At 34.9% G+C, this 19,573-nt stretch overlaps 1 protein-coding gene across 1 annotated transcript; it reads right to left on the bottom strand.

Annotated features, from left to right (window-relative positions):
- Positions 1-356: 356 nt before the first annotated feature.
- On the bottom strand, positions 357-19,202 carry DTWD1 (DTW domain containing 1). The gene is made up of 6 exons (XM_065872442.1): positions 19,128-19,202; positions 18,022-18,098; positions 14,676-14,994; positions 10,085-10,228; positions 7,909-8,158; positions 357-679 (listed from the first exon to the last, which is right to left on the bottom strand). Exons 3-6 carry the CDS (start codon positions 14,937-14,939, stop codon positions 432-434), a joined length of 906 nt encoding a protein of 301 aa, XP_065728514.1. The 5' UTR covers positions 14,940-14,994; positions 18,022-18,098; positions 19,128-19,202; the 3' UTR covers positions 357-431.
- Between the last annotated feature and the right edge of the window lie 371 nt (positions 19,203-19,573).

The following is a 19,573-nucleotide window of genomic DNA, read 5'->3' as shown; positions in this document are numbered from 1 at the left end:
CAGGGTGGACTTAAAAAGAAATAGCCCTATGGGACTGGAGCTACAATTCTAGTTCTGCCCATGTTTGCCATTAACCTTAAACAAATTACTTGAGGAGACTCTGTGAGTACAGGTGGAAAGATATGAAGATCTCTAAACAAATATCTAATTATATCTAATTACATATATATATAAATACAACACATTATTATATTAAAATATGGTAATAAAATTGAGATATGCCAAGTTGAATTTTTCAGCCAACACTATCTCTGAAAACTCCCTTAGAAATAACTTCATTTTAAAAAATATGAAGTAAAATAAATAAAACCTTATTTTTTCAAGTGGTCTTACAGACATTATACAGAAATGTTTCCTAGGAATAAACAAAGCACAGTTATAATTTTATTGATTTTAGCAAAATAAAATTACATTAAATGACTTCCTAAAAACTAATGGGTAAGTTTCCTTGTTTCCTTGTCTCCAGGGCATTTGGCATTCTTTACCAACTGGTGCATAAAAGAGTAGAAAAATAAAAGATTATCATATTGTCCTTTGTATTTCTCTTTTAAAATATCAGTATGATAATCTACCAGAAAGTAGTAAATGGCTTCAATTGTGGAAAGGAAGGTATCTGGCTTTCCTTTTTGATGGCGCCAAAAGCAAGTTTTTCTTGTTTTCAACTCCACTTGTAGCAACCCTGCCAAAAACAAATAAGAGAAGCATAAATATTTCCTGTTAACCACAGGGTGTGGTACAATAATAATTTCCCTTAATTACTTTAAGGATTTTCTTTAAATTCCTTCAATCCCAATTCCAAATAGGATATTTTCTCAAATGTATTAAGGTATATACGGAAGCAATATAAAACACAGGATGAAATCTTATCCATGACAGTTATGTATAAGTCTTGGACCTGTAGCAAATTGGTTAAAAGTAGTTAACATTTAAGATGTTCATCTCTTTCTGTCTTCTACTTGCCAGTGTCTTTTTTGACTTTAATCTGTGACAGGACTAAATTCATCAATTTTCAGAAGAGTTTCATTTCCTTGATAAATTGACATTTAAAATATTGTTCTGAAATTCACTGAGACCAGGTAGACAGGTTAGTGGTCCTTAATACTGTTAAAACTACTTCTGGATTATCACTTTTTGGCTATTATGTTCATGAACAGAGTACCTAGAGCTGTTTCATTAGCTGTCACATCTGTGTTTGAGAGACTCAATAACGCAGTCAGCTAATGCCTTGCTCCTGTATATTTAAAGAGGAAATGACTCATGAAATCATACAATAGTACTCTCATCTCTTACAACTCAGACGTCAACATACAAACCTAGAATGCTTTTAGTACCTTAGACCAATACTCAGACTCACATTATATTTAGTTTGCAAATACTTTCTAAAAATCGTATTTTATTTTAAAGTGAGAAATAAAAGTGAAGAAGGTAATACCAAAATTGGCCCACTGACCCAGATTAGGAACCTCTGAGTCATCAATGATTTCCTACTATCACGCCTCACTTTAACTTAACAGCTACCTAAGAAATGTGGCAGAGAATGACAAGAAATAAATAATATAAAAACATATCAAGATATTAAGAGATATGAAGGATCAAATATATATCTAATAGGAGTTCTGTGGGAGACAGCAAAGAGAATGGATGAGAGATAGCATTTAAAGAGATAATGCCTATGACTGTTTCAGAAACTATTTTAAAAAATGTAAAGTCACAGATACATGACATAACGTATCTCAAGGAGGATAAACACAAAGAAATCAGAGCAGAGATCCTCCTTATAGTAGTGTAACTGCAAAAGAGCAAGACTAAAGAGAATATTTTAAAAGTAGCCATTGAGAACAGAGAGATCATATACAAAAGACAGGTAATCAAAATGACAGGAGACTTTTTATTAGGAACAATAAAATATTGAAGACTCTGGAATAAAATCTTCAAAGTGCCAAGAGGAAATAACTGGCAACCTAAAATTACCTACCCAGCAGAACTATATATCAAGAACAAGAGTGAAAAATATTAATAGACAAACAAAAATATGCCAATAGACATATGCTAACTGGAGATCCAATGGAATGAATTTCTAGATGTATTTCAGAAAAAACAGTCTGAGTTATAAGAATGGTGAGCAAAGAAAATGGTAAACATCTATGCAAATCCAAAGAAATGATGCCAGTATTAAAGAAAAACAATAATAATATCTGTTATTATTGAACAGATAATAAATAAAAGACAGAACAAAAAATAATGAAGAAAATAACAATAACTAGGAGGGGGATGAATCAAGCTTAAGTGTATTAAGGCCTTACAGTGTTCAAAAGGAGAGGTAAAAATATTGTTTGACTTTGAATTTTTTTAAGTTACATGTGCATAGTACAATTCCCCAAAAGAACCAAAATAGGAATATTAAAAAATGGAATATGAAAAATAAAAAGAAAAGCCAGGAAAAGAAAAAAGTAGTAAAGAGCAAGATAAATAAAAATAAAATTAAGATGATAGAAATAGGCCCAAATAAATCAATACTCACAGCAAATACAAACTGATTAAACCTGCCATTTAAAAGACAATGATTATCAGACTGAAATACAACAGGGATGACCTCCACAAGCCTTCCATTCAATACTGCACTGGAGGTCTTAGTTAACACAGCAATACAAAAATAATAAATTAATTAGATGCACAAGAACTGAAAAGGAAGAAACACCTCTGACATACACAGAAAATATTTTTTTAATCTTTGAACAAATTATTAGAAATATCTTGGGGTAGAGAGGATTTTTAAAAGACACAAAAGTGGTAAACATGAAAGATGGATAAATTCTACACTAAGAATTTCAGTTCCTCAAAAGATAAAGAAATTTAAAAGAGGAGCCACAAACTGCAAGAAGATATTTCAAACATTATTATCTATATTCTAGAATATATAAAGAATTTATACAAATAAATAAGAAAAACAAAACACTAGAAAGATGGACATAGATAGTTCATAGAACAGGACATGTGTATGGCCAAATAAGCAAACAAAATGATGCTCAGTCCAATTAGTAATTAGAGAAAGGCACATTACCAATACAATGAGATACCACTTTATAACCACTCTATTGGCAAAAATCAAACATTTGGCAAGACAATGGTAGGAGGGATTATGATCGATGGGAACTCTTACACATTAGCTATGGGAGTATAAATTTGTATACCCACACTTTGGAAAACAGGTGGCATTATCTTGGAAAACTGAACATTCTTATATGTAACAACAGAGCTATTCCGCTTCTAGGTTCGTTTCCTAGAGGAAGCTTGCACATGTCCAAGAATGTTCATAGTAGCACTGTGTGTAACAGCAAAAACTAGAAATAATTCAATTGTGTCACCAACAGGAGAAAGAGTAAACTGTAGTATATTCACACAATCAGATATTACACAGCAGTGAAAATGAATAAACTCTAGCTACAAATTTAGAAACAAAATGGTAAGTTTACAATGTGAGTCCTGAAAACCACATACAGGTCAAAAAAAGCAAAACTAAATAATAATTCAATCTAAAAAGAGCAAATCTTTTTAAATCGAAGTATGCCATATGATATTATATGTTACAAATTTCTAATACTGTGATTCACAATTTTTAAAGGTTATACTCCATTTATAGTTATTATAAAATATTGGCTATATTCCCTGTGTTTTACAATATATCCTTGTAGCTTATTTTATACTTAATAGTTTGTATCTCTTACTCCCCTACCCCTCTATTGCCCCTCCCCCCCTTCCCTCTCCCCACTGGTAACCATCGGTTTGTTCTCTCTGTGAGTCTGCTTCTCTTTTGTTATATTCACTAGTTTGTTGTATTTTTTAGATTCCGCATATAAGTGATATCATACAGTATTTGTCTTTCCCTGTCTGCCTTATTTCCCTTAGCATAATGTCCTCCAAGTCCATCCATGTCGCTGCAAATAGCAAAATTTCATTCTTTTTTATGGCTGAGTAGTATTCTATTCTGTGTGTATGTGTTTATGTGTGTGTATATATATACATGCCACGTATTCTTTATTCATTCATCTGTTGATGGACACTTGGGTTGCTTCCATAACTTGGCAATTGTAAATAATGCTGCTATGAACACTGGGGTGCATATGTCTTTCAATTAGTGTTTTTAGTTTTTTAAAAATATATATCCAGGAGTGGAATTGCTGGATCATATGGTAGTTCAATTTTTAGTTTTTTGAGAAACCTCCACTGTTTTCCATAGTGGCTGCACCAATTTACATTCCCACTAGCAGTGCACGAGGGGTCCCTTTTCTCCACATCCTCACCAACATTTGTTACTTGTGTTCTTTTTGATGATAGCCATTCTGACAGGTGTGAGGTGATATCTCATTGTGGTTTTGATTTGTATTTCCCTAATGATTAGCATCACTTCATGTGTCTGTTGGCCATCTGTATTCCCTCCTTGGAAAAATGTCTATTCAGTTCTTCTGTCCATTTTTTAATCAGATTATTTGCTTTTTGATGTGATGAGCTGTTTATATATGTTGGATATCACTCCCTTATCAGTCATATCATTTGCAAATATTTTCTTCAATTCAATAGGTTGTCTTTTCATTTTGTTGATGGTTTCCTCTGTTGTACAAAACCTTATAAGTTTAATTAGGTCCCATTTATTTATTTTTGCTTTTATTTCCGTTGCTTTAGGAGATGGATCGAAAAAAATATTGCTCTGATTTATGTCAAAGAGTGTTCTGCCTATGTTTTCCTTTATTAAAGTATCTGGTCTTACATTTAAGTCTTTAATCCATTTTGAGTTTATTTTTGTATACGATGTTAGAGGATGTTCTAATTTCATTCTTTTACATGTAGCTCTCCAGTTTTCCCAACACCACTTATTGAAGTGATGAATAATAGTTTTAACAATTTTGACTCCTTCTCCAACAAAAAGAAACCATCCTTCCCCACTGCATTCCCCCAAGCCTTTCTGTGGTGGATCTTCAAGGATGTTATGCCATTTTTCACTTGAGGGCTTACATTTTATGATTAAATTAGGCACTCAAACTTCAAATGTTTTATTTTGACAGCAGTAAAACATCTACAGCTCTCTGTCTGTAAAGTCTGGCAAAACAGTATGTTACATTGTTAAGGGGATTCTTAATCTCAACATTCATAATAAGATAACAGAAACAAACATTCCAATACACTACATTTGAGGGTTTAAACTGAGGTTTAGAGTTGGTTTGTTCAGTTTAATCCTATCAAATGATAAACTGTTTTAAAACCTAATGGCAATGATTTATAACAAAAAAGGGCTGTTTCTTGTGGAAGTAACTTGGCTTATCTGGAAACTGGTATTTCACATATGTAGAGATTATAAATATGCCAAGCCCTAAATATTTCCTGTGGTGCAATGAGGAGCCAGAAGAGGCAGGGGGTGAAATAGGGCACACAGAGAAGACTGACTCTAGAAATCCATTTACTTCATGATTTTGAAGGGTTTAAGAAATCCCTTTTAAAATTCTGATGTAGCACAGAATTGAAATATATGATACTTCCTATGTGATCTGAGAAATAGAAATTTTTTGTACAAATGTGATTTGAAGCCTTAAGCACAACAGCTGAAAACATATTTGAATTGTACCTCAACAGTTCCTTTTACAATTTTTTCAAGTGTTATCACTTATGTTCTTCACTTGACCTTTTCAATTACCATATAAAGTAATTTAAAGAAAAGGCTCAGGAAAATCTTCAAACTGAGGAGTAACTTGCTGCTGTAACCATCCAAGGTAACGTGGCAGGCAGTACTCCAAAGAGCGGGACTTTAGGGTTTCATCTATTAAACATTAGCAACAACGCTGCAAATCTTATGCTCCGTCATCTTTCTCTGTCTCTGTCTCTCTCTCATACACACACACACACACACACACACACACACACACACACACTTCTTTGTCTCTATCTCTCTGCCTATCTGTCACACACACATACACCCAAGCACACAGAATTAGAATGACAAAGCAATCTTTCTAACATGTATGCTGTTTTCAAGAGATATAAACGATATAAATTAAGTTAGGTAAATCTAGCATTGTCGCTCACTTTAGCTTGGGACTAATTATCACAGGATTCCAAAAAGCGTCATAAACTTTCTTTTCTAGAGGATGGATATTTTTAACAATTGCCTGGGAGAAGCTCTCCCAGTTTGAAACTGTTTTGGAAACTGCCTAATACCAGCTGGGTAGCTCTTGTGCTTTCTAATCATACATGGTACACAAATAAAGCCATCAAACAGCTAGAAATAAACCTAAAGTTTTTAGAGAAACTACTGAGAAAGACTGAAGCACTGAGTAAGGTGCAAGGGAACAAGACAAGTAACTTTCTTCATATTACTAGTTGTGTTATTGGGCAAGTAAAGCAACTTTTTTAAACCATTATTATTAGACACTAAGTTTTTCACTCTAAGAGAAAAACATACAAACATAAAACAAAAGAAAGTAATGTTAAATCTGAATTGGAACTATCCATGTGAACTCATAATATATATCTATTTATTTCTTTTGGCTCTGTCCACTGAAGCAATGACATCCAAGCAGTAATAAATTTACCAGATCTTGGTTTCTAATACCATTCCCCACTAAAAGAACCACAGCTCCTTCAAGTAATTAATTCTGGGTCTGGGGCAGGAAAAAAAGTACAAGTGAACTTGGGACATCCTGTTGTAACAGAAAGACTAATTAGGCCATGCCACAAAGGACTTGAAGGGCTCCCAATAGCAAAATTTTAGACAATTTGGACATCAAAAAGAATACAATCATGACACATTATAATACACTGAACTAAAAGGAAATCCGTAAGACCACAGTGATCTCAAAAAGAGAAAAAAAGAAGAGAGGGGAAAAAAGAAAAGCTCTTCTTCACATAAGAATGCCAGCTAACAAATGTAGAAGAAATAATAATATTAAAATTTAATCATTTTGTAATCCTTAATGTAATCACTGATTTAGGCAACAGTCATCAATAAATACTAAAACCACTCAGTAAAAAGCAGTTGGGAATAGTTCACCGTCTTAAAGCATCACCCCACAGATTACTACTAATTTCAATGAAGAAAATAACCTTTATAATGGAGAAATTTGGCAATCACCACTTTAATCAAGGAATTAAAGTTATCAGCAGTAATGGAACAACTTACATTATATCCTCCTGATCTGATGTATACAACCTGAGCTATGAATAGGTTAACCATATAATTAATCAGCCAAACAGCTTCATTTCCGAGAGTGAAAGGGGATGCTATTAATAATTATATCAAAACAATAGATATAAACTGGAATTGTCATGGACAACCCTGTATTTATCCTTATCTGAAGTATCTTTGCAAAAATATTTAAACTGAATCTAATATTGAAACATTCAGACAATTGACCTATCCTCTTCACACAAGTCTAAGTCATGAAAAACAAAAACAGGGGACTGTTCTACATTAAAAGAGACTAAAGAGACATAATAACCAAATGCAATTTGAGTTTACATGCTGCATCAGAGGAAAAGAGCTACAACAGATACTTTGGGGTTAATTAGGGAAATATGAATATGGACTGCATATGAGATATCATAGAACTTTTCTTAATTTTCTTAGAGTGATAATGGTATAGTGATTATGCAATTATTCTTAAAAGTTGTACACTTAGGTATTTAAGGGTGATGTATTGCAAAGCCTGCAACTTATTTTCAAATGGTTCAACCAAAAACATATATGATATCTAAGTACACAAACATACATATAATAGAGGAGGAAAAATAAAGCAAATGTGGCAAAATGTATGTGTATTCAATGCAACTCTTCTTGCAATAAATCTGTAGGTTTGAAGTTCTTTGAAATGAAAGTTGGGGGACAGAACAATCAAAAACATGCAACATTTTTTTTCTTACCTTGCAGTCTCTCATCAGTGAATATTTTGTTTGTTTGGTTCCAGGTGCTATCTATGAATACAATTTTTTTCAGTGTTGTGTCTTTGCACTTGCTGTCATTCAAATCCTGTTCTTCAGTTTTCTTGCGTTTAATGAATGGCTTGTCAAGGTCATCATTTTTGCCTCCAACATTGTTTTGAATCTTTTCTTGGAGATGAAAAGAAATTTCTTTTATTGAAACAGAGTTAGGTCCAGGAAAAACAAGTGCAACCTAAAGCAAAGAAGCTTAAGTTAGTAGTGTGCTATTATGATCTTCAAAATTAATAAATTCTGACTTAAAACTTTAAGAGGAAAAAATATGTTGAGTATCTGAGAAACAAGCATTAGGTTCTATTATATGTGCCACTTTAATATATATGGTAAAGTTTTTGGCTCTTCCCTAGTAATTTATAATCATAATACACTACCTAGAATTATTTTTGTACTTCAAAATAAGTTATTCACCTATTGAGAGAAGCTCAGTTAATTGTACCTTAAATCAAAAAACTAAAGTCTATAATATTTCATAACATAAAAGGCAAAGTATGGGGTACTTTGTAAAAGAACCATTGAAAAGTGCTCAATAATTAAATACCATTTTCACCTATATAATAAGCAACGATAAAACAAATGATACAGTCAATGCTGGTGAGGAAATGGTGTAATAGGCCTTTACAGCCATTACTGACATCAGGTTTAAATAGTATAATTCTTTGTGAAAGCAATTTGGCAATTTAAGTCAAGAGTCTTGAAATGTTCATACCCTTCGGTCAAATAATTTCACATATGGGAATTTATCTTAATAAAATAATTCTAAACACACACATACAATACCCAGAATATTTGTTAAAGTATACTTATTACAGTGAAAAACTAAAACTAAAGAAATCTAACTTTCAAGGAACAATTCAGTAAATTATGGCACCTCCTTTCTTTCAGCATGTTTTTACTGAGACCTTATATACTGTACTGTATATCCAAAGTATAAAAACTCCTGCCACAAAGCAGGCACCCACTAAATATCTGTTAAATGAACAAATGTTGATAGAATTACAGATGTTATCCTCCATATGTTTCTCTATTTCCCAAGTTTTCTTGAATGAAAATGTATCATTTTTAATATGAAAAAATAAATATTAAAATAAACTTTAAAATCTTGAATTTATAAGCTTCGACATTATAAAAGTTTTTCAGACATTCACAATGCATGCCTACATATCCCCCATACCCAATAAGCTAAGTCCAGGGCTTTTTAGTTTTCTTGGACTATAAGCATGTCACATCTTTTTATATTGACATAGATGATAACCTAGCTGACCAGAGAAGGAAATACAAATATATTCCTAGATCCGAAACTCATATATTTTTTACAAACACAACTTTCTATAAACTCAACCAAAAAATATAAATATATTGATGGGAAAGGAAAAACTTACCAAGTTCTTCCTTGAACAAATGAATGTATTTTTAATTTTGCTTCTAAATTAACCATACCAACAAATGTTCCCCCAAGAGACCTAAAAGGGTTTATGTGCTTCTTTCAGAAGTATTCAAGCCCTAGTCTTTTGAGATCTATTGCAACATCACTTTTCAACAAGACCAGCTGTCACTAACGTGACCATTTCAACTATGTGAAAACCAATTAAGAATCTAGAAATGAGTAAGGAAGGCCTCTGAGTAGCCAAAAGAAATATTACAAAGGCCATGTACTAATGCTCTTAATTTAGAGAGAATTTCTAAAAATCCTTCTACCTTAGTCTGTCTCTTCTTCTTCTGGAGAAATTCCAACAACATTTGTAATCTGGTTTCTCAGTTTGTATCAAATTAGACTATCTATGTGTAGTATAGGAAGGAGAATGGAGACGGGAGAAAAGTAAAGGCAGGCCTAGTAGTACTGGCAAAGAGTAAAAACCTGAAGAAATAATGCAAACAATAAAAAGTAGAAAGACAGACTCAAAAAAGCTCAACATCTAGGATCATTTGATCTTTGAAAATGATGAAGTAAACTGTGCGTTGTTTAGTGCTATATAAGATTTAACCCTAGATCACTAAACAAAATATTAAATTATGTTCAAGTAAGTTCAGAAAGGCAATGGGGTTTAAAATTCATGTTTTGATTCAACGTGAAAAGTTGTAAAAAAAAACATAAGCTGCCTACTTCATGGTCCTTTTCTTCATATTCTGGAATACAAGGATATGTATAAATATTCACAAATTCAGGTGCTAAGAGTTTTGCATGTATAGCAGTGCTTTTGCCGTCTGTTTCATTTGGATGTTTAATGATGTCAATCTTCAATGGAAGCTAAAATTTAAAGAAAAAAGACAAATGAACAAAACAAATATAAAAATTCTAATTTTTACATTAACAAAAATCGTCTTTAAAGCTTAAATAGCAAGTTCACACTAAGATCCTATAAATACACTTATGGATTGAAAAGTCATACTTTTCTAGAACAAATACTAAGAATGGTAACAGTCATAAAGGAAACACAAATTTATTCCTCCATATTGTTAATCATGTACTAGAACAACTATTTTCAACTCATTTAACGTAGAATCTTCTCTTATAGCAATGTTCCAATGTCACTTTCATTTAAATCACATTGGCACTGAGTCATATTCTTTGCATTTCAATATCTGTGCCAAGGACATTTTTTATAATTCCTATAAACTTTTAGGTCTATTAATTTTACAATATATTAAAAGGAAACATAAGTTTGGGCAAAAGCTTTAGATCTAAAACTCAAGCTAAAATTTTGTTCCTTAAACATCAGGTCAAAGGTATTATCTTTTATTTTAACATCATGATTCTCAGCATAATTAACAGCACAAGTGAAATTAATTATTAACCGGAAAAAACAGTAACAGAATGGTTCTAGGAGGTACACTCTTTATATAAGAAATAACTCTCTTCAAAATCATTTTGCCTATTTTCCTTAAGGTTTCATTATTTAATTACTATGAACTATGTCCTGTCTCTACGCAAAAATAATATTATCTGCAAATTTCTTGAGTTAGATTTTTCTATTATTTCACTGACTTGTTTGGTTTCGTTTTCTGTATAATGCTTGTACAAGTCCTGCATTCAGCCATGATTATGAAAATAAAAGACAAGTCATATCTCCCCCATTATATATATGAAACTCTCTGAGATGGATTCTTCACTGTAGAGTTCAAATGACTTGTTACGATAAGCACTCTTCCAGCTCCCATCCCACACTAAAAGGCAAGAATCTAGGCATTTACCCTGGGGCATATAGCTATTTTACCCTGGTTACAAAATAGTTACAAAACTATTTTTCTTGTTTTTTAAAACAGCTTTATTAAAGAGATAAAATTGATACAATAAATATATTTAAAGTGTACAATCTAATCAGTTTTAACATGTTACACCTTTGCACTCATCACCACAATGAAGATAATGAACAAATCCATCACCCCCAAGTCTTCCTGTGCCTCCCTCCTTCCCCTTTTCCCCATCAACTACCACCCACAGTCCTTAGACAACCATTGATCTGCTACCACTATAGGTTGGTTTTTATTTTCTAGAATTTTGTATAAATGAAATCATAAAATGTGTACTCTTTTCATCTGATTTCTTTCACTTAGAATAATAACTGTGAGATTCACCCACGCTGTGTGTATCATTAACTCCAGAACTGTTTTTTAAAGGGGCAGTTGCTGTATGCTACTAGATGATCCCAACCGTACATAGTTTATCTTTCAGGATGATTATATGGAAAGAGGATAGTATATACCCTAGAAGGGTCATAAATATCCCAAATAGTTTTCAATCTAGGGTTTCAAACCCCATGTCTCCTACCCTCCCACTCAGGCCTAGTGATCATTTATAAGTTGGAGCCAATTGCATCAAACCATCAAACCAACTTCTAGTTATAGAACATTTGCCATTTAAGTAGGCAGTTCACAAACAATTTTACATTAGTCTACCTCTGGCTGAACTCTACATCAGACTTTCCTCATGACGCTCAGTCCCAGCTGATATTACATTCCCTTTCCCCAGGGTCTCTCAGTACCAGCTCAGCATTATCTTAGCCCAGGTAAGGTAGGAAAGAGGAAAGAAGAAAAAGAAAGCAGGTCATGACAAAGTATTCTAATACTAATGAAATTGACTTTCTAATACGGCCGATGAGTAGAGCTGAAAATTCCAAAGGTAATCACCAACATTTCTGATCAGCTGGCTATCTCTGAAGGATATCATTTAAATTAAAAATGCAGGACTGGGGGATTCCCTGGTGGCGCAGTGGTTGAGAGTCCGCCTGCCGATGCAGGGGTCACGGGTTCGTGCCCTGGTCTGGGAGGATCCCACATGCCACAGAGCGGCTGGGCCTGTGAGCCATGGCCGCTGAGCCTGCGCGTCCAGAGCCTGTGCTCCGCGACGGGAGAGGCCACAGCAGTGAGAGGCCCAAGTACCGCAAAAAAAAAACAGGATTGAATGTTATTAATGTATTTTACAAATCATGAACCTAGCTATTATGGACTAACATCTACAAGTATAAAACAATTATGCCAAATTTGTGCTCAAAAAGTATTCCTGGGTGCCCGTCCAGGTATATTTAGTTCCCCCTGAGTAAGCCTGAGAATTATACTATGAAACAAAAGCCCAGACATGGGTCAAATCATGAAAATAGGTAAATATATATTTGTGCTCTAGTTTGTACATTTTAAGGGAAGATACATCTTAAATAATGACAGGGTGCAGAGTAATACCACTAGAGTTGACCAGACTGAGTTCAAGTAGAAATGTTCTGTTTTCAAACATTTAAAGAAGATCAATCTGTTCTCTAACGTCTATGTTTTCTATAAGAGATTTACCACAAATCTTTCTGCCCAAATTTATCAAAATGCCATTAGCAGAAAAACCTAAGCCTTTTTCCATGTGATTATCAACTTTCCCAAAGAGAGTCTTTTCAATTCTAGGACTCTAATAGAGCTGAAACTTTCTTTTATCTTATGATTTTTTTTCTCCTTTTTTTTAAAAAAAAACCAAGAGCACCTTTTACCTTTGCTTATGCATTTGTCACGACATTTAAAAAATTATACTCTGCATTAAAAAGATACATATTTATGAATTTAATCCCTAGACTAAAATTTATAGCTTGGGAGGTACTTACTCATTATGTAGTCATCTTCCCTTCCCAAGCAGGCTATCTAAAAGCAAATGCTAAACAATTTGTAAAAATAAAGTAGAAATTAGAAAGAAAATTTTGTAGAGTTTTTATTACTACTAATAGTAACAGTATTTTAGTATTTATATTAACATATAAAATTTTATTTCTGGCAATTAAAATAAAACACTTCAGAAAATTCTGCACCATCCAGTAGGCCATTTAGAGTTGATCAAACTCTTGGCATAGTGTTTTGAGTCATTTTGATTAAATAGTGGACATTAGACCACTGATTTGAAAAATAATCCTCAATTATTAAATTCCTATGAAAACATTAGCTCTGCCAATATATTATTAACTTTTATTATTCTGATCTTCAATCCTTTTGAATAAAATATATCTTAAGATAAAACTTTTAATGGGATATTTTCTATATGTGGCTATGACATAAATAGATGAAATGATTCTGTGTATATCTCCAAAACTATACTTCAAAATGTAATATTCTTATAAGATAATGGCAACTTTAAAAGAATTATTGTCCTCAGGCTCTCAGTTTTTCTGAGGTAACTGTGAAGCTGATTGGATTCCATTCTTACTTATTCTTGGCCAGTAAACTTTCCAATAGCCTATAAGAGTGATCTGAGACCCCTAAGCAGACCATGGACTTGCCAAGGTGACATGTAGGCTAAACTACAATTCAGGTAACAAAATATGAGTGTTAAAGTATTTTTCTTACTTGAAAACTTAAATGAACCTTAAAATCACCACATTAAATATCTTTAAATATAGTTACAACTTTCATACTGGCAAGTTCTAATGAGTCCATGTGTAGGTTTGGTCTCTTTAAAGTTCTAACAGGCAGCAGTCAAATTTCATACACTATTTGATTTGCTCCTAAAGTTCGGGTCACTGTTAGGCAAGTTAACATACACATAATAAATTTTTTGATTACGTAGACATGATGGTCTACAGACCTTTTATCTACTCAAAAATAGTCTTGGTAAGCAACAAGTATAAGGTAAGCAATCAACTCAAATCAATTTTTTAAATCTGGCTTTAAATCACAACAATTATAACACAGCCCAATGAGTAGGTCTTAGTCTTTCAATTTTAGTTTTGTTTAGTTTTGGTCACTGACATGTGCTCCATCTCCACGTACAGGATGGGGCTGAACTCATGATTTTGCCTAAGCAAAAATCAACCCTAGTTCCTTCAGGATATGTTTTCTCAAAGGGCAGTCCAAGGCCCTTGAGGTAGTTTTTGAGGCTCCTTCATGTAGTCTGTAAACTTGTCTCTTGTAGTATTCAAGTTTATACGATGTTTTTTTCTATGTAGTAAATGAATTATAATCATTAATTTAAAAAAGTAACTGATTTCATTAAAAACAAGAGCATTCATCTCAGATGCAAGTGTTTTGGCAATGTGTGCCTCTTTTTCTAGAGACGAGGAAAAAAAATATAGGTTTACCAATCTACAGGATTAAACTTTCTATTAATACAATTCATTTTCATAATAATATCATTTATCAAGCTTATCAGTTATATTAGAGTAGGTATATATGAGATGTGTTTTTAAAATCTATTTTCCTACTTCCAAACAATTAAAGTTCTCACCAACCTTCACACGTGGTATCTGTTCAATAGGTACATTCTCAACTGGGACGTAACATGTATAGCAGTAGAACATTCTTGAACCACCACACTTGAGACATTTTGATCTTCCATTTTGTTGAGCTTTTTGAAGAACTTCTTGAGATGCTAAGCATAAGTTTTGAAGAGGATATTCTGCAGCTATGGATGTAGTTTGTGACTGTTGTATTTCCACAAATTTTGAATTATCTTCTTCCCTTTCTTTGAGAAATATAGGTGTATTGAGAGACATTTTTCATTCAGACCAAAGTTTAACTTTTATTTCTAAAACACATATCATAGATGCACTGAAAAAAAAAGTGGGAGACAAAATAAAAAACAGAAAACATTTTACTCACTGTTTCTACCAAAAAAAATTACTCAATTTAATTCACAACTGTGTGCTGTTTTTAGTATTTATTAACAAACGTTAATAAGTTTTCTAAACCACTAAATTAGTATGCTTTAAAATACAAAATGAAAAAGCAATATATTCAAAACAATAAATTACCCTTTTAAGCTATTCCCTCCATAAAAATAGGAAGGCTCTTGCCTAGGAAAACTATTTCAAATATAAAGTTTAGGTATGAACGATCTATTTTTCAGTGACTATTTTTGTCCCAGAAACAGTAATTTTGTTTAATATTAGGAATGTAATGTTTTAATGTTAGTATCAGCCAGGAGAGTATTCAACCATGTAAGCTCTGACTTTCAATTAATATTACGTGATATCAGATCTCAGTCTGAACGCTAATGAAAATCCAAGGTTCCAGTGAAATCAGTAAAATTTAGTTAATGTTCTAAAAGATGTAGTCTTCTCCAACATAAATTAAAACACATAAAAATATAACTAAACATCCATTAAAATAAGAGGCATTCATTACCAATTATAACTTGTAAAATATCCCAAAAGGTGAAATACATGACTATATATAAAGATATATGCATATATATAAAGATTAAAGTGTAATCTTATAAATGTTAAAATTTTACAGAGTAACATCAATGTTCACCCACTCTAAGAATTCACACTGCTTTTCAAAAATATATACCATTCAGATTCTTCAGTTCTAGAGGTAAAATGGTAATTTTCCCACTTAAATATTTCCTTCAAAGAAGGATGATGGCTGCCAAAACTGTTATTCAAATCTTTTGTAACCACAATATACTTCGAGGGAGAAAAGAGACTGGGGCCCATTTGATTTGATATGCATTCCAAAGCTGTCAAATGATTCTCATATTCTAAAGCCTTATGGCATTGTGGTGTTTAACTATGAGACTCCAGGCACTTTGAGTACAAACACTGACAGGAGAAACGCTGTGACTGCAACAGAAAACTTTCTGTGCTCTCCCAAACAGAAAGTGAACAGAGTCCAGTGGAACATAATATACAACATAATTTACTAACAAGAAGTTAGTGATACTAATTTAATTAGTCATCAGGAGCTTTTTATAGATTGTAAATCCCAGGGAGCTTGAGACCCAAATAAAGAAGTACAAAGAAAAAAGATGATAGCCATTGAAGGAAAAGTAAAATATACTTGCCAAACTTACCCAAGGGGAAAGCCAAAATACAATAAATATTTTTGACGTGTACTGATTAGGTACAGGTTTACATTTTGGGTTGCTCAGAGAAAGTGATATTTGAAAATTATGATCCAACCCCTTCTTCTTGCCTCATAAATGGAAAACATTATCTGACCTCCACTCCAAATCATCTACCTAAAAATGGCTTTTATCTTTGTCAATATGCCCTCAATGACTGAGAAAGTGCAGGACATTAAGCTGCCACCTTTTCTTGAGGCTCATATCCTTTTAACATTGCATGACAGTCTTCGACCTTATCTCTAGGAAAATGTACTTACAGACACAACATTTTGCACACAATTTCAGGTGGTCTGCAGATTTCTAGAGTCCATCTACAAATCTGGGTAAAGAAATCCTGCCTAAGATCAAAAATTCATTCTAAGGACAGGAGCAGCCTTAAAAGACTGGGAAGAGATCCTATTAGTCTCCAGAAACCAGAGCTACAAAACCTTTGTTGGCCAAAAACAGGTCAACTCTCACAAGCCAACAGAGGTCTCATCACTACACTTAAGAAGTTAATTGGTACCTAAATCCTCTTGGTTTGGGTTTGTTCTGGTGTTGCCTGAGGTTCTTAAAAACATTTTTAGGCTAAGTCTTGAGTTATCCAGGTCATGGGGCTCAACCTAAAAATGAAATTGGAGTGGTCTAATTCAACCTGACTCCATTTCTCTGGGTATTCCAGTAGCTATGTAGGGGTTTGCATGTGCTGCCATACCAGGCCTACTGGGGAAGTATGCAGTCCCCAAGGGTGTCATGAAAGTCAATGTGGTTGCCTGACATTCAATGAAATACTGCTGGTGAGTTTTTCTAGAGCCCCAAAGTGCACTCCTCCCGAGATGCCTCAGAAATATCCCCCTGGGCTTCCCTGGTGGTGCAGTGGTTGAGAGTCCGCCTGCCGATGCAGGGGACACGGGTTCGTGCCCTGGTCCAGGAAGATCCCACATGCCGCGGAGCGGCTAGGCCCATGAGCCATGGCCACTGGGCCTGCGCGTCCGGAGCCTGTGCTCCGCAACGGAAGAGGCCACAACAGTGAGAGGCCCGCGTACCGCAAAAAAAAAAAAAAAGAAAGAAATATCCCCCTATATTTCACTTGGACTTCCATCCATATAACTAAATGAGTATCAGCAAAGCCTTATATAAAATGTGCTTCCTCTACAAAAATCAGACAACACAAATACATTCAGACAGTGAAAGGTAAATGCCGATGGCTCCCCGCTTTGCCCCGCCTACACACTCACCTAGGGCTGAGGTGGCTACACAGAAGAGGCGAGCAGTTCCAAGTTAGGGGTGGCTCCCTCCAAAGGTCTCTAAAACCATATGACCAGGATATCTGTCCTGACCTAATCAACAGCCTGCCTCTAATATGTACAAATCATTTGTTGCAAACATGATGATTCAAAACATACTTGTTAACATCAAATATGTGTGGGAAATACAAGTGAAGTGGTGGGGGTTACTGAGAAAACATTAAAAAACTTTATTCCTAAGAAATTAACAAATATTTTTACCTTGATGGTTCACCCATCATTCTGCAACCTGGGTTGAAAATAAATTAATTTTTTCTCCTTCTACCCTCTTTATCCCCCAACTTAATCAAGTTGTATCAATTCTACCTTGCACATAATCCTCTATTTTTAGTCTCAAAGTCAGGATTCTAGATGGCGCATGGCCATCTAGAATCTCTTACACCTCTTTACTTTCATGCACTTATTACTAGTTTCACATACTGTACTTTAATTTGGAGTTACCTTTTAGTGAAATTATCCCTCCTAGCAGTCAACTCTCCAACAGCAGAATTCTTTACGGATCTGTCCTGTTCCTATGTCTTAGGGCAGCATGAGGAATTCAACAAATACTTGTTAACTAAATCAAAACCATTCCGAAAAAGAAGTATCCACTATGCACCTGCTACTGAAGTATCTGACAAACATTTATGGGCCATCTGCAGCATGGCAGAATTAGCAGCCTGGCAGATTTTTTTTTTTTTTTCTAAAATAAAAATGTAAAAGGCTCCTAGCTACAAGTTGACTCAGTTCCCAATGGAACATTATATAAAACTCCCCTATTCTGTACTTTGGACCAATTCAGTACTAGATAAAACTTACTTCAATTTTTTTCCCCCTATTTTTAAGAACCTGGTCACATATGTACAGGTCCAACATCCATGTTAAAAAACCCAAGGTACCAACTTTTTCATACAGGTTAACAGCACCCTCCATACACACGACCCAACATGTGGTAGACAGACTGTCTTGCCTTAGTTTTTCACGGTACATTGGGGCTCCGACAGAAGTAATTCTTAAAGTATTGTGGTTTTGAGTCAAGCAGCGATTTTATCATCCAACTTCGTGGAATTGGCAGCTTGCAGTGTTAATATACTTCCTGACTTATCCTACATTCCCTCCAAATAATTCAGGCATAAGGAACAGCCTCCTTGCTTATTATGTAATCATAACCTTAATATTTTAAATACATTGCACGGCACACTATGTCTGTACTAAGTTTCTCCTTCCCTGATAACCAAGGCCCCAAAACCACTCCAAACACTAAAAAATAAAGAATAGGGTTCCTAGGGGACTAACTTTGCCTGGACAGACTTTTCTTGGGGTGGAATGCACTGAAAAAAAAATTTTTTAAGGGAAAATTTGGACACCCTTTTCCCAGAGGGCCCGCAAGATCTTAATGTAAGCGCCCGCGCAGAAACCAGGTCCCCGCTCACAAAGAGACACCCGGCACGACCTGCGGCAGGGCCCGGCCAAGGAGCTCCACTCTCGCAGCTGCCGGGCTCCGGCCAGACGGCTGGTCCCCACAGAGGCGCGGAGACCCAAACGAGGGATCTCGGTGGGACTCACACCTGCACAACCCACGGGTCCTCGCACGGCTCCACGCGTCTTCCGCTCCGCCCAGGACCGCTGCGCGCGCCCGGCCCTAGTCCCGCCAGGCGCGGCGGAGCGCTTTCCGGGCGACACCGGAGGGAGGAGCCCAGCCGTTGCTAAGGCCGTTGCTAGGGCCCGGCTCAGCGCGGGCCCCTCTGGCAAAGGTAACGGGCGGGGAGGGCCGCGGTAAGGGGTTAGACGGAAAGTCCCTCCTCAGCGTCTCCAGTGGTCGGTGGTGTTGCCCTTTTCCGGAGAGACGGGATGGAAGACCAGGACCCTGCTCTGTGAGACTGACCCGGACCACTAAAGTGGGACGCGGTTCTCGAAACAAACTGTCAAGGTGCAGTTGCAGTGAGTTGTGAAAAATGCGGTTCCTACAGAACACTTCCCCATTTACCAATTCCCAAAATATTTTAGTCGTGAG

This window comes from Phocoena phocoena, chromosome 2 (assembly GCF_963924675.1).
Source record: "Phocoena phocoena chromosome 2, mPhoPho1.1, whole genome shotgun sequence".
Lineage (NCBI taxonomy): Eukaryota > Metazoa > Chordata > Mammalia > Artiodactyla > Phocoenidae > Phocoena > Phocoena phocoena.
Note: the sequence above shows the minus strand (reverse complement) of the source record. Positions and strands in the feature narration are given on the sequence as shown.